At 41.9% G+C, this 16,853-nt stretch overlaps 1 protein-coding gene across 2 annotated transcripts in view; it reads right to left on the bottom strand.

Moving 5' to 3' along the window:
* The window catches only part of CLYBL (citramalyl-CoA lyase), a 178,023-nt gene that overhangs the window by 26,037 nt on the left and 135,133 nt on the right, over window positions 1-16,853 (bottom strand). For both annotated transcript variants that reach the window (XM_063336985.1, XM_063336992.1), the window contains exon 3: window positions 2,141-2,329. In XM_063336985.1, the coding sequence (XP_063193055.1) occupies window positions 2,141-2,329 (189 nt within the window). The remainder of the gene's footprint in view (window positions 1-2,140; window positions 2,330-16,853) is intronic.

Here is a 16,853-nt window from a genome sequence, read left to right as displayed (position 1 = left end):
AGGTAATATAATGGCATTCACATATATTCTTAAGACTCCTATCTGATTTTTAATTTTTAAGCAAAAAAAAAAAGTAAAAGCGCTACTGTGTTTATATTTTAGGTGCAAGCTAAAGCCGCAGAGCTTTTATTTTAAAATATTTTAAAAGTCACTCTCCTAGGATTTTTGTTATCTTTTGTTTTGTAAGTAAAAAAAAAAAAACCAAACATGTTTAATTAAATATCGTTTCCCTTCCTCTCCCCTTTAAAAAATCTGCAATAAGCACCAATACAAAAGGTAACGTGTGGAGAAGTTTCAATTAAATTTTTTTTTTTTTTTTTTTTCAAAAGGAGACGATTAAATGTTTCCGGCCTGGTAAAGTGTTCATTTCAGGGAGAAAAGGGGAAGGAAAAAAAAAAAAAAAAAAAAGAAGGCGGAGGGAAAAAAAACCCACAAAGCTTGGGGAGGGGATGAAGTAGCAAGGCCTCAGCAATTCTTTCAATTCCAGTGCACACCCAATAGTGTGTCGGGAAGAATGCACACTGGTCGGGATTTGTGGGAGAATTGTCCCGCCACAAAGGAGGGAGAGTTACGCTTGTTATAGTCCAATAAGCCATGCCAGTCAAACAAGTACCCACACTAGGGACAAAAGGAAAGCAAGAGATTCTCACACAAAAGAAAACAAGTAAGCCCATCTTTTAGTTGTGCATCAGCCTCCAGGTTTTCTGCTGCACATAAATAAAAATGAAGGGGGGGTGAGGGGGGGGGGGTTGGGGGGGTATGTGTTGGGGGGAAATAAACAGCTTCTGGGAGGCTGAAAAATCACGCCGGAGTGAATTTGGGGAGGATTGGGAAAAGAAGGCAGCGGCGTTAAGCAGAGCGCGCTCTTTGTGTGCGAAGGTTGGGCAAAGTGAGAGGGAAGCAAAAGGCGGACCATGAGGCTGAAGTTGTTGGGGCTGGCTTGTTGTCCGTGACGGAAATCAAAGTTAGGGAGAGGGAAGGTGGAAAGGGATGAAGGGACAAAGAGCCCCCACATCCCACCTCCCCGCAAAACCGACTCGGTGGCAGCAAGGGCCCTGCCATTTTGGAAGCATGAATATTCATTACTGACAAGTTACGTCTAACACTTACACGGCTGTAAACCCTGAGAGGTATACACCGGTTAATTTAATTAAATGTTGGTGGAAGGGGATGGTGTAGCTTCCACCGTGAGCGGCGGAGGCCGAAGGGGCAGTGCCACGGAACGGCCGGGGCTCAGTCACGTACCCAACATTATTTGCTCAGTTCTGCGCTCACGCCTGATCTTAACGGTTTGATCAAGGTTAGATGCTGAGATTAAAATAGATCCTTAATACGTCTGCCTGCCTTTCATCACAGCTTGCACGCGTGCTAGTTGCTCGGCTAGTCGTTTGCAAAAATATAGAAGTGAATAATTAAGCGTTATTCCTTTACTGGCATGTTACAGCAATAATGGTATATCTAAACAAACGTCCCCCTTTCTCGACAATTAAAACAATTATAGCATAATTAGGCCTATTTCAAAGTTTTCTTAAGTAATTTGACATGCCAACCATTTACATTTCAGGTTTTTATTGGCTGAAAAGTCAGTCGTGAAACACAAACACACCTGTCAGCAATTAAAAAGGAAGAAATAGAGAACTGTTCAGGAAATAATATCTGTGCTAATTAAAAACACTAGTTAAAAGCTTCCTGTTTGTTCCTCCAGTTGCCCCAAGGAGTGACCTCCCCCCCAACCCATTTTTTCATATGTTGCTAACATGGTTTCCCCGTCTCCTGCTTACAATGCATGTAACTAAGGCTCACGGACGGACACAGTCGTTTTGCTTGTTAGGAGAGTTAGAGAAGAGTCAGATACTTATGCTTCTATTTTTGACAATGCACTCTGACATCAATATTGGTTCTTCGTTGACCATGGGAGAAATAAACCTGGTTTTCTTTATTAATGCAAGGTGTTCCACGTATGCGTTTTATACAGCACATCTTACGCACATTTAAATGGATCCATTTCCCAATTACCTTAGCCAAACAACATTATATCGTATTTGCAGCCTTCCTCATAATTCAGAGTCATTCACCTCTGTGCCTGTGTGAACTTGGCCCATTGGCTTCAGTCAAAATCTACTGTGCTGTTGGTACTCACCCATCTTATTTCTTCAACATTTTCAACCTTTGGCAGCATCATGCTTGACGGGAGGGTCTTGGACTGCAAAAGCACCTCTAGATCTTCTTCTGCAAGACCGCTGGACACGGAGTTTATCCTAACACACTTTTCGGCATGGCCAAAGTCAAACTCTTCAAGGGTTTTCACAACGGTCAGTCTTGCTTCTCTCTACAATATATATGTGTTTAGAGACACAAGAAAAGAAAAATAAAACACTTTTTCTATTGACAGAAAAGAGCAGAAAACTTTTTGAAATTACATGGGGAAAAAGCTAGACAGCCAGTATATTGGTGTCCCCAAAACGTCTGTCACTCTTGGACTTTTATTGAAGCAGTCATCACCAGCACCTCACAATTTTACTTTCCTCGTTTCTTTGTAACTGGCAAATAAAATGCTCAGGTTTTATGTCTAAGTGTTTTTACACCACCACTTGTAGAAAACAAGACTTTTGTGTCTGGTACTGCTGAACATGTCTAACAAACACAAATCTTTGTACTAATCACGATGTGTTGCACTAACCCTCTGCACTCACAAAAATGGCATGTTCTTAAATTTGCATAAAACAATTCATTTTGGTAATTCATCTCTGTATTGCCTGGATGTCAGTAAGCAAAGATGTACATATACTTCTTTGGTTTTGATGCATAAAACTTCCTTTTCTCCATGTATCCAAAATGTATTAAAGCTTGTGGTTGAGTACAGAACTCGCACGTGAAAACAACGCCAAAATAACTTGGGAGGTTTTTCTTGAGCCACCTAAAAAGCTGTTCTCCTGCTGGCTCAAAATAAAATCTCCGAAGACACACTCTTCCCGTGGCCGTTCCCTATGTTTATGAATGTAAATTTGCAGATCTGTTTAAGAGTTGATTTGCCCGAAGAATATTTGCGTGCTTTTCTGAAATGAAACGCGTTTCTTGGGGTGGAGAGGAAGGGTGGGGGGAAGGAGGGCGCTGGGCTCCTTGCTTCCTGCCAACTGCGGTTTCAACCCCCAAATTCCTTCCACTCGCCAACAGCCCCTAACGAATTCGCATTGTCAAAACGCACACTTATCAAAAGTCATTTCATTTGTGAAGAGTTTTTATGGGGCTAATAAAACTTTAAAGCTCCTGAGTCGCGGAGGTTCAGGAACGACTTTAACAATATGCAGTTGCTGAATAGAGATGGTTTGCAAGAAAACAGGCAAACTCAGGGGGGAAAAAAAGAACTCATCAAAGTTAATATCCAGGTTAATACCAATCAGCGAGACAGCACATGACAGCAGATTTAAACCAGACGGATGCAAATCTCTGCCAGTGAGAGGGGCAGAGGCGGTTTCCCAATGTGGTCTGAGTTAAACAGTGTGAGGGAACAGTAGCTTACAGTTGTCAGGTCCGATCAGAACAGGGTCTCCCGGGCCAGTTTAAGACAGCTCTGCAGTGTACTGATTTACAGGGCTGGGACCCCCGATAATTAGGGTAAGTTTAGAGAAAAGCAAGTGATGGCTCTAACTGGTTAAAAGGAAGGAATAATGAAGCAGAAAGTTAATGAAATCTGAAGCAAACAGCCTTCAGCTTGGGGCTACTAGCCGTGCTCCTCCGAAGGCTGGGAGCATATGCCCGTTAATCGGCCAGACGGGAACAAGGCGCACATGTACGCATCCCTGTGCTGCGATCAAGGGGCACGTTCAGAGGTAATCTCTGGAAAATACAAGCCGAAATGTTCGAACTGCTGTGAACGGACTCTGACTGGGGCCATTAGGAAAGCCACACAAAGACGCATGCAGTTTACTACAAACACGTCCAGCTGGAAGACAGCTCCGGCGTGCAGCCCTCTGAAATGGTGCTTCCGAATTAGGTAAACCGAACCATATGATGCCATTACCGGGTAATACAAATCCCTTACGTTTTCCTTCTCCGACCAGGGGTAATGGGTTTCTAGGGCTGGCCTCGAAGTTTCTGGATATGATGCAGAAGGGTAGCTTAAAAACACGCTCCAAACCAATTTATGCTTTTAATTAAAGTCAGATTATCACCGTTTCAGCACACACTGATCCAATTTGCCAAAGAAAGATCTCCCCAAATTATTCACTACGGCAGCATCCAATTCCAACTGAAGGCGCATCTCCAGCAAACTTACAGCCTAATTCGTTATGATTTTTTTCAGATTATAATAATGAGCAGTAGACCGTCTCATTAGCTATTTTTCTCCTCAGGCTGCAAACTCCCTTCCCAAAAAAGACAGATCGTGTGTCTTTCTAGGTATATTTCCATACAAAACACTTATTAACAGGCTGTTGCTGTTATCAATTTACATAAACTAAATGTGCAGCCCTCTGGTACGTATCCCAAAAATAACCAACAACTTCACTGAATTTATACCAACCAACAAACATGGGGAGGGGGTTGTTGTTTTTTCCCATATTTTAATAGAAAATATGTTGCTATGTTAGTTAACACACCCATGCCATCTGTTGGGTTGAGAATTGATGCATTTTCTTAGAACCACTATGTTTTAGATCTGTCTGCCTAGATACCCCAGGAATGGAAACATTTCCCTTCCATGATAAAATACTTCTAGTCACTGTAGTTTCCACATCAGGATTCAATTTATGTTTTTAATCGTGGGACAAACTGAGAGGACCTGGATACCAAAGTCAGAGCTTGTGAAGGGGCTGACTCGATGCCTGCCCTTCCTACCATGGAGAAAATCCCATTGATGTTAGTGGGGTGTATCAGGTCCCCACCCAGGCTTCCAGTAAAACATTTCACGGGTAAATAAAAAAGCGTACTAAAACCTCTGACTAAATGTACTAAAAACATGGAGGAAAGTGAGAGCCCCTTCTGCCTCATTACGCAGGGAAACATAGATGCTATTCTTACGGTAGGGTCCATGCAAAAGCTAAAATTTTAAACTAGGTAAACTACTTCAACATTGTAACAGTAGAGAAAAAAGTAGTCCTTGATATAATAATGTCTTTATAGTAGTAGATGCAAGAATAAACAGGTTTTCCAAACACTGTGTAAAGTCCCTGCCAAGAACGGTCAAACTAGAATTTTTAAGGAACAGTGAAAGAAATTATTTACCCTGTTCTTCACACGAGAACTACAACATCGGGTAATACTCTGTCATGAATGAATAGCTGATAAAGAAATAAACCTGTTTGTTAAGTAAACAATTCCATCCCCAGGTAGCTTGGGATGGTGGTTTCCCCATTAGGTCCCATGTGGGTTGGGTTCTTTATCAAACTGAATAAGAGAGAAAGACAACAGAGAGCTTCATGGTAAACAGTGGTATTATTAAAATACACTAAATTTGCAACTCGTTCTGGAAAACCCACTGGGGGAAAAAACGTTGGTCAGGGTGGCTACTTTAGCATCCCTTCTGTCTGACTCTGAGGAGGACATGGGAAGATGTTCATTACCACGCACAGCTATGCCAACTGGAGAAGATAAAGGTTTCAGTGACGCAGCATTGCTGACAAACCCACCGCCACCCAGACACACAGACACTGAAATTAAAGACGGGAATACGCGTGTTGCTGGCTCGATTGGCACCCATTAAACCTAATAACTAACCATTCTCACGAGTTCCTAGCTCTGAATTATCAAATCTGCAAAGAAAACAACATCCGTCCACTTTTACACTCCAGTGGAAGAGGTAGTCCCTTGCGGCGGGGCCGCGCAGTCTCGCCATCTGGAGAATAAATCGAGTGTGAAGTACAGTATAGTTTGGGACCAAGCTCCGTGGCGGCAGCCCAGCAGTTAGTTCATTAGTCCCAAACTTGCGGGGATTAGTGTGGTATCAGCTCTACTGTCGGATGGGATCAGGCAGGCAGAGCGCGAGACTCGGGGAAGGGGGTGGCAGCGAAGAAGGAGCCCCTCGGGCTTATTTATAAACCCACACAGTTTAAGTGCACCCATATAGGTGCCTTTGGTAACAGTACTACCATAATCTCCTACGAGCTGAACCAGTACTTCTCCTTCTTCCCTTCTTTTCCTTCCCCCCCCCCTTTTTTTCTTTAAGTTTTATGTCCAGACATAGAAATTTGCGCTTCAAAACAGAAGGAATGCCATGGAGCTGGAAGCTCAGCCACCCACTCATCCTGGACACAGTGTTAATACAGCAATAATGAAACGGAGATGGTCAGAATAACAGAATTTTGGGGACTGCAACAGCAGGGAGAAAAATGACATTTTATTCTATCTTTTCAAACTGGTACCATACCCCACAAACCAGTTTTCCAGCACTGTGATTTCTAGACCTGCCTGATTTGGGGGGAGAAAAATCGATTTTTTGCTTTATCTTTTTTGCCTAGTCTTACCCCCTTTTTTTTTTCTCAAGACCTTCAGGTCTTAATGTAAAGATAGTAGGTATACTTAAAGACATGTTTATGTGTAGATCTCATCCTGTTAATGTCTGTTGGTAATAATTCTTCATATGGAAATGCAAATATATGATGTGCTAAAATGGCAGGCCAGAATCTGTCGTCCTCATTGCCATAATAAGTTTGCATGTTTCAAATGGCAGAGGGAAAATTAATTACTATAATCACAATTCAAGTTATTTTTTGTGACAGGTCTGACATGGTAAAAACATACAATTATGTGTTAATGTTACTTCCCTGGAGTGGTTTGTTTACAGGACTTGACATCGCTGAATCTTTTGTCACTTATATTAGTGCATACCCTACCAACGCATCTCTCAAGATTTTGCGGAAGCGCACATATATTATATACCTACAGTGGTTCTGCGGCAAAATCGAGCTTCTGCATTTTTTACACGCTGAATTCTCTGTCAGTGAAGTGATGCCATACGGAATGATACTTCATTTAGTTTCAAATTCACAGATGAGACTGACAAGAGAAAAGACAAATTACACTTGTTTTTAAGGAAACAAAGAGAACCATAACCGTGGAGCAGAGTGTTTCTGAGAACAGGAGGTGCCTGGTTCACGAGACCTGCCTTCTACCTTACGTGCATCAGGTACTTGTGAGAATAAATCTCTGAAATAGCAAATACTTCTAGTTAGCCTTGTTAGACTGAAAATCTGCTGTAAAATACGCATGCATCATAAACCCTTCAGGGAGCTTTTATTAAATAATTTCTTTTAGTTACCTTTGAGCAGATAATCAGTTGAGGAGCTTTTAAAGACTTTCGAAGTTTTAAAAGACATTTTCTTTTGGTTCAACAGGGAACATGTCATGTAATCCCAAAGGAAAGATGGGGCAGGAATGGGGAGGAGGGGGGAGAATAGGGTGTCCATCACGTATGTCTGTGTTTCTCCTCTGCAGTTCAGGCAAACACATGATTTAGAGCGCTGCAGGATTCTGATTTTTCCATTACTCTTTCCTGAAATCTTCAAATTCTCTCTCTAATAATTATTTAGGCTACTCAAGCCTTTTCTTTTTTTTATACCAACCTTTTCACTTTTCTGAAAGAGAGATTCTTCATGACATAATGAGTCATCTAACTGTGCATCTCTAGCATCTGCTGCTTTTCTCTCTGCTCTGCTAATTGTCTTTACATGCAGTACATGGCCTAGCAACACGAAAATGAAGCGAACTTCAGTGGTCAGCATTATGAACCAAGCTGCAATTTAATTATGCTTTGCTGAGGAATCTTAATTTCATTGCCCATTTTCCTAGAAGTTTCATTTAAGCCCTAGGAATGCATTTAGTGTGCCTAGTGTCAGTTTTTATCCTGTATTTTTAAAGGACAAGATCTCTTAAAGCTGTTTATGAATAGCTGGGAGCTCCTTGCTGCCATGTAAGCTTAGCAAGCCTCTCTCCCCCTCTACCAACGTGGACAATGTGGATCCTGAAGATATTAGGTGGGATCTACCCAACCTCATCAGAGTTGTACAATCTATATATGATGATCAGGTGATGGCCTGGCTTCAGATGCTGTGAACAAGGGGAACCAGAGATGAAGAACCTGCTGGTGGTCCAGGACCCAGGGCCCATGCAGCCCCATGAAGCTTTAAGGGTGCTCAGCTATGTAAGCACTACATTTCGGCTGAGCCGGCGTATCCAAGGATGTGTACCTTAGTGCAAGAGGAAGACATTTTCACAAGTGGTGGTTAAGATATTTTTCTGACTCGCATGTATCATAGAAATTTAAATAGAGGCCAGTAGGCTGCTAGAATCAATTGGCACGTAGAAATATTCATGTAATATGAGGACTTAGCATAAATATCTCTGTAGCAAAAATAATCCAGCATGGGGGGTGTGGGGGGTGTTGTGTATACATAAACACAGAGACAGGCTTATACCTTACGACTGTGCGTACAGAAATATTTCAAAAGGTTTTTTAATGACAGTACTATATACAACAGCTTTAGTACAAGAAAATTTTGTTCATGTACGTAGGCAGCTATTCTTCTGTCTGCCAACTTTTATAAACACTTACAAAAAAGATGTAAACAACCTTTCAATTAAGACAAATCAAGCTAACACTAATTTAAGCTGGCTGCAAGATGTAGTCTCTTTACTTTTTTTCCCTGGCTTTCTGAGGATGCTTTTGGTTTTCTGACAGATTAGCATCACAAATGAAAATTCTTTAGAAGCATTAGTGTTAATTAGTCTTCCTGGACAGCCCGAATGAGCTGCTGCACGACGAAATGAGACCACAAAACACTCAAGCTGATGTATCAACTGAAAAAAAAAGGCTATACATTTATTTCATCCATCACGTGAATTTAACTGTATGCTATGGTTATTTTTTTATTTAAAAATAGTCTAGTTTAAGATGTATTTTCTTGGCATGATGTAATAAATTATTATGGAAAATGTGTACATTTAGGCATCCATTTTTTATTTTTATAAATGTAATTTTTTGTTAATGCTGATAATGAAATACATTGCTGTCTGTCAAAAGTACATCTGCTTTAAGAAATTATCAACCCCTGTTCAGCAGCTGATTTCAAGTGTGGTGATTCTAAGTCAGATACGGATCAAACATTTCGAAGATCGGCAAATGGGTACCATCAGAAGTGCCGTTTAATTACTGCATCAATTATTTAATAAATTATTTGAAAAAAAAATTTAAGGCCAAATGAGGTAAACATTAAACAGTGTGGAAAGTAAAAGGCAAGATAAAGGCAAATAAAAGTTTGTGTGGTGAGACAATGGAGCAGGTTGCCCAGAGAGGTGGTAGATACCCATTCCTGGAAAAATTCAAGGTCAGGTTGGATGGGGCTCTGAGCAACCTGATCTAGTTGAAGATGTCCCTGATCATTGCAGTGGGATTGGACTAGATGACCTTTAAAGGTCCCTTCCAACCCAAACTGTCCTATGATTCTATGAAAAGTTCATCAGAAAGACAACAACTGGCCAGAGGCTTATGCCTGCTTGTACCGAAGGAGCCAGCGCCTGCCCCAAGCTATTCAGAAGCCCCTAGGAACGAAGGCGGCATTAAGAAAAATCAGGTCAGCTTTGCCATGGCTTCTTTCATCCTTCCTCTTTTCTGGAAGAAACTTTTCCCAGTCTACCTGCAGTCTCAATAAAACTAGATGTTTCAAAGAGAAAACTTGGAACAACTGTCCATGTTTTTTGATATTGTGCAAATACTGATTAACAGCTCTTATCTCAGTTTTCATAAAGTCCTTTATCTGCATTGGTAAATTCGCAAATTAATATTCTGTAATATGATCATAATCCCACAGAATTCCCCAAATCCAAGTGTTTACAGGTCACGTCCACAGTAAAATCGTACTTCATTTTCAACTTACATTTTAAAGTTAAGTGGTGTCACCTTGCAGATGTGTGTGTTTCCATGCAATGGGTTTAGCATGGGGTTTATGACACTAACTGGTCACTCAGGTGTCTTACGCTGAGCAAGGCACCCCCAGGAAATCATCCCACCAGGTGGGTTCTCGCACCGTCTGGAAGAGGACTTCCTACACCTTCTCATTTATTTCATGGGCAGCTTTTAAAAGCAGAGATTATCTCATGCAGTCCTGTGCTGCCTTGAGAGATCATGTCATTTGTCTCAGTTTCTGTTTATGGACCTTCTGAGAAAATCTATGCCATCAGATAACTTAGCTCCCATCTTCACCTGAAGGTCTTGGGCCCCAACTGCTCAGAAGGCACAACTTCTCATTTACATCCAGACTCTCCTTTGGGGCAGTGAACCATCTATTTCCTACAAACCAAAACACAAGTGTGGGTTTAGACATGGATCTCTCCTGGCATCACATCCAAAGGGCAGTATGGACAGGACTGCATCAAGTTCAGCTGCCTCCCCCCTGCTCAGTCCTGTGACGCTGCTTCAGCAATGCCTGTGTACCTTCAAACGCTGACACGTGCCATCTTGCCATGCCCCGGGACACGCAACACATATCCTCAGCTAAAGGTTAAAGCACCCCATGTTGATATGACATACTGCTCATATTATTTCAGCTGCTGGAACTGAAGAAAAACTACTCAGAAAAATGATCATACCGTAGGTCCATCAAAGCCCTGCTCTGTGTCATGGGAAGACCCAGACCCATGTGCCACGTATCCATCACTGCAGTCAGTCTGCTCTAGAGGTTTGCCTCTATGCAATGTGGACATGAGCCCCTCTCCCCCATTAGGTGGGGGCACCAGGGATCTCTCCTTGGATCAGATGCATTTAGCATTGTAGAAGTAGCCTGTAATTGCAGTAATTACTTCTATGGGAGAATAACGTTAGGAGAGCATGAATGTAATTTTAGATGTTTTTAAGTTTAGAAGCTTGAAAGAAATAGATGCCAGGAGCACTGAATAGATAGCTCTCCACGGGGATGTTCAACACAGGAAACTTTGATCTAACAAGCTTCGCACTAAATTGACACAACTCTTGCCTTCCTGCAAAGCAAACTTGTTTTATACATGTATTTCTCAGCCAGCGACTACCTTAACAAAGACCCACCTCACTACGTTGGGTTTCGCCAGAAATCCTTCTTCTTTCTCTACCAGAAAGGCTTCCTTCTGATAGAGATCTCACTTGGATGAGTGCCTGGGGTGCGTCAAGGAACTCAAACATCCCACTCCAGCCCAGATGCAGGTTTTAGCACCTCCTATAGGCAACATTTTCTCAGATGCTCGTGACGAAGCCCGTTACAGCTAGCGGCTCGCTCTTGGCAGAGTCCCTGAAGAATGGGCAGCAGTACAAAAGCAACTGCACCCCTTTCTTTCCACCCCCACACCCTCGAAGAGGGAGAGGGGAAACAGCACCAGAATGCCATGTCCCACGTGTCCCCACATTGGCAGTGACTAGCTGAGGCAGGAACTGATCCCTCAGATATAAAATAAGACTGACTCTATGACTCATGTACTCATGGCAAGGAGTAAGGACCTTTTAGAAACGACTTCACTTGTTTTCTGTGGTCTAAACCAAACCTGATAATATGATTTTTTTCCTGCCTAAACCAATGATCAGCGAGTGTTAAAGGAACTGAGATTTTTCTCCAGTTTGAAAGTGGGACCCGAGGAAGTGGCTATTTTCTAGGGCAAAACTCCTCTGTGTCAATCCTATGGTTGTAATATGGTATTTGTACATCACTGATATACGTATTGTACTAGGAATAATATAATACACATCTTTATAGATATGTAGAGAAGAAATCTTAATTGTTTGTTGGTGTTCTTCAAAATCTTTTTAGGTTCCTCATTTAGATATTCCTGATTGCAGTGGAATAAATTACCAGAACTTGTGACATTTCTTTCCCTAAGCTTTTCTTCAACTGTATTTTTTTTCTGATGAAATCAATTATTTTTAAATGCTAGGCTTACTGAGAAGGTGCCCCTTAGTGGGGCTTCTGGAATATCTGCGAAGTTTAAAGTAAGATTGGTGCCTATTCCCCAGTAAAAGGATAAGATAAATCAACATATGTTTATTTCTGCAAGATCTAAGCAGTTCCTGCCCTCTTCTGCTTATTCCCACTCCATGCCTCACTTTTTCCCCATGCAGGCATTTCCAATGCAACTGTTTCTTGAGCCAAGACACAAACTGGATCACTGAAGGGACCGCATTAGAAAAACTCTGGTTTATTCCTGGATGTGAGAGTAGGATTTTTTTTTCACCCCAGCCCATTTTGGCAGTCCTGTTTACAGCACGACCATACAGACAATTGCATCACTGCAAGCAAGGGGGGTCGCAAAGGATGGCAATAGGCAGCTAGGAAGGGCAACGTGGAAAGAAGAACTTCTTGAGCTGTTTTTGTTTTTCCCACCAGAGCCAACCAACTAAGCATCCATCATTTCACTTGTGTTTTGCTAATGAGGAGAGTAGTAAATGCCTGCATGCCATAACAACCATCACTATCAGCCACCATTCTTACATCCATGCCTATTTATCCATAACGTTACCTCAGCATAATGGACCGGGGCATCTGGAAGCAGGGCACCTTGTTAAATCATCGATTACTTGACTAGCACAACTTTTGCCTTCACATAGGTTGCTCCCTTCATAACATTTTTTCCAGGCCTGAACATGCAGGCTCCTTCACCTGTGTTTTTGTTACCTACTCTTAGATCTGTCCGAGTCCAAATCCGATGTGGATTTCATCCACTTTAAGCAGTCTGTTAGGCTTTAAGCTCAAATTCTTTATGTCTAGCTTATCAGGTATTTTCTCTCAATTTTTGGACAATGACTCTGCCAAATGCAATATCAATAAAAAACTAATAAGGCAGGTTCATCTTTGGACCATTTCTTAACACATATAGTAAATGTTGGAGCCAGCCTGGACCCTGCCTTTGTACTGATTTAACTACTTTGAATTCAGTTGACACCAACAACACTAAGTTGATACAAAGCTTTGGCATGCAGCTGTTCACCAAAACGCTGCTAGCAGTGTTAATTTATTTTCCTGTGTGAATGAACTTCATGGACAATCAGGATTTTACAGCAGTATAATCACATTCATACAGTAGTGCTTCTTTGGATTTATTATATTAATTTTAAAACAGCGATAAAATGGAATTCAGTATTCACAAGTTTGACACCCATTAAATCACCATTTTTGCTCACATTTTTTGTCTCCTCACATTCTTCCCCAACTTGCTTTATTGTTGTGTAACCGTCGGACTAAATTTGTATTTAGCAATTTTTTTGTCCCTTCGACTTGATATGAATCTCCTCCTTGATCTGAATGAAGGACTGCCAGAAGAGATTCATGAAAACGTGTCCTACTTACCTAATGAATGTTTTTTAAGGGAAACTGTTCTGCTTTACTTGCTAAACCTGTTTACATTTTTTGATTGCCCCAGTAATAATGTGTTTCGTATTGAGAACAGAAAGTAGTTTCTCCCCTGAAGTGCTCAGAGATGTTTTCTGTAGCCAGAATCTCCACTCCCATCACCTGCATCAGGTGCAGGTTAACCCTGGCAGGGCTTGGGTGATGCTCCCTTCCCTTTCCTTGGCAGTGGCTGCTCCCTCTGCTGCCAGCTTGCCACCAAGCATTGCGTCCACCTGGCAGCCACCCCTACAACTTCCGGAAGTTCCCCAGCTCCATTTGCTCATTCCAGCTGGGCACCGAGGCACCATCCCCACCAGCATGTTTGCGGTGCTTGCGCCAGTGTGTGGTTATGCTGCTGGATACAGCAGGTCATTCAGGTCCTTTCCTAGTTAAGGTATCTTTGCTTTCACTTGGGATAGGGCTGTGGCCAGTACAGTCCAAAGTGGTCCTCATGCCACTTGTCAAGGGTTTGCTCTACATCTAGAGAACTTCACTTATTTTCCAAGGGTAAAATACACAGTGACATCAGTGCTGTTCTGCTTTATCTGTCAGTGAGTCCCCTACCCTTTTCTCTCCACAGTCTTTCATTTGGCATGCAATGGTCAATAAACTTCCTAGGAAGTCTCCTCTTCAGAGGCAGCAGGTTTCTGCAGCAAGTCTGTTGTCCCTCTTGAGTTCAGCGCACTACTGCAACATCTGAGGGTGCTGTATCAGGTACAACAGTGCCAGAAAAGCATTGTGAAGTGTGTGTCTTACCAAAGTGTCTTTCTTTTCTTGTTCCTCATTCAATCTATCACCTTCCCCAGTGGGTTTCACACAGAGTGACAGAATCGCAGGATGGCTGAGGTTGGAAAGGACCTCTAGAGGTCATCTAGTCTAATCCACCCGCTCAAAGGGGGCCACCTAGAGCTGGTTGCCCAGGACCATGTTCAGATGGCTTCTGAATATGTCCAAGGATGGAGACTCCACAACCTCCCTGGGCACCAACTGTGTTGGCCACCCTCACAGTGAAAAAGCGTTTCCTGATGTTCAGAGGAAACCTCCCATGTTTCAGTGTGTGCCCATTGCCTCCTGTCCTCTCACCGGGCACCACTGAGCAGAGCCTGGCTCTGTCCTCTTTGCAGCCTCCCCTCAGGTATTTGTATACATTGATGAGATCCCCCTGAGCCTTCTCTTCTCCAGGCTGAACAGTCTCAGCTCTTGCAGTCTCTCCTCATAGGAGGCATGCTCCAGCTCCTTCATATCTTTGTGGCCCCTTGCTGGACCCTCGCCAGTATGCCCATGCCTCTCTTCTGGGACCTTTGGCATTATCTTTCAAGTGATTCACAAAGTTTAAAAGTCCTCTCTGCTATTTGTCAGAAGTCTTTGAGCATATTAAAACTGTCTACTTCTTTTGCATTTTCTTGAAAAATGTTAAGGTCCATTTAAAAAAAAATTACTAGTGTTCACCATTCCAGTTTATTTATTAATATTATTTTGAATAAAATTCTTACGTCCCTTCATGCTCTCAGCATCACCTTTTCCAATACAATTCTTGTTTCCAACTGAGTGATTTGATCTTTGCTTTAAGATAATTTTTCATCTGTTGCTTATTTGGCTTTATTTCTTCTTGACCAGGTTTCACAGCTTCAGATTCTGTGTTGGCAGTTTCTTGGCCAGTTTTCCTTTCCTGTTGACCAGATATAATCTCTGCCAGTATGGAAGCTAAGTCTTCTATTGCTGGCCAAGCAAGAATCAATCATGCTGAAGCTTACTAATATGAATCTACACTTAACACAAATGTAATCCTCTTGGGAATTATCAGCCACCCTAACATAAACTTTGCCACATTTTATGAATGCTTCTGAATATTAACTAATTATTCTATCCCACTTACATGCATGTTTGTAAATAGACGGCTATCAGGATAATTAAAATAGCAAGACAAGAGTAGCAAAATGACTTCATTCTAATAGGTATATAGATCTATATAGTTAAAAACACTGCTTCTGCCCATGTTTCTCAGGACAGGTCACTGTTCGTCTCCATACGCATGTGGACCTACTTTCCAGCTATTCTCGTTTCACATCTATATCGCAGAATTGCTGTAAAGCCACAGGCAGGTTGAACCCCATTGTCCTCTAGACCATTCAGGCTTAGCACAAATGCATGGTCTAGCGATGAGAGCTTTCACTCAGCCAATTCTGCGTGCCCAGAAGTTCAGCTCAGCTTTTTCATCCTGAACAATGGCGAAGCAAGGGGGACAGCCTCATATTTTATCCTCTGTTTTGCCTACGTAGTCTTTGTCCACCAGTGGTTTGCAGCACTAAAGGTAAACCTCTTGCATGTAACAGCTTTCAAAAAGCCTTCCTCCTGTAGACAAGGAGACGATGAGTTAGAGTCACTGTTTGCTCTTATCCTAATCTGTTTTTCAAATGAAAATGCCTTTTCTGTTGTCGATGTAACTCTTTCTGCCCCTTCTCTCTGTGTCTTCCCACACCATGGCATGCTCTCTGGGCTGAATACAGGACAAAATTCACAAAATTTGTTTTTCTGTTCTCCTGTCTCCCAAGGACCACCTCCTCCCTTTGAGCTTTCTGTGTACTTTTTTCACTGCTCCTAGTCAAACAAGTTATTGAAATGTTTTTGTTTGTTTTTTGCTGTTTCCCTCCCTCGCCTTCAGTCGATGTTTGTAAAGCATTTAACACTACACCAGGCGGGTTAATTTACTGCACTAGTAAAACAGGCTATTTGGAGTGTCTTGCAACACTGACATGTTTTCAGCTTGAAAATCAGATGTCTCCATCCCAAAGGAAAGAATTCTTGCCAAAGCTTTGTTTATATCGATGCCAGGTGCAATCTGGCCCAACAGTGGTAATGACATATGAACACTAAACAGTTTGTAAAAAGCATGCTTCAAAATGAAATCTGAATCCTATATATAAAGACCCAGGTAAGAGTCTTACTAGGAATTTGCCTGGTGTAGGAAAGTATTTCTTTGTAGAAACATTAATTTGGCTTCTGGGCTCCCTTTAGTGTTATTAGTGGCTTCTGATTTCAATTTTTTCATTACAGATTGTTTTTCTCTTGCTTCTGGTAGAGTTTTCAAAGCCACAGGTTTATTGTGTAGAAATATTTTAACAGAAATTACTGTAATTACTGTATTTAATACTTTATTTTGTGCATGGCTCTTGCACGTATGATTAACAAAAGAAACCTTTCCTCTTTTTGCCTCTGTAGAGCGCGACCCCGATTCGGTGAAAACTAGAAATACAGAGATGCATTGCATACTGCAGCACCTCTTGAAAGGAAATTGCCAGACCTGAATTGCATCTTCTTCTTTTTAGACAAGTTCAAAATAGGCTTTCAACCCTTAAGGAGATTTTTTTGGTTACTGCTGGCTACACAGAGGGGAAAAAATTGTTAAACCCGTATGAGAGTCCTGACCTTTAGATTAAGCAACTCCCTGCCCATAACGTGAAAGCATCAGAAACCCTGGTAGGCTGCAGCTTGCATATGCTTGTTTGAGCTCTG

The sequence above is a fragment of the Chroicocephalus ridibundus genome, chromosome 1 (assembly GCF_963924245.1).
Source record: "Chroicocephalus ridibundus chromosome 1, bChrRid1.1, whole genome shotgun sequence".
NCBI classification, from domain to species: Eukaryota; Metazoa; Chordata; class Aves; order Charadriiformes; family Laridae; genus Chroicocephalus; species Chroicocephalus ridibundus.
The sequence above is the reverse complement of the archived record's forward strand: the minus strand, read 5'-3'. Positions and strand labels throughout refer to the sequence as shown.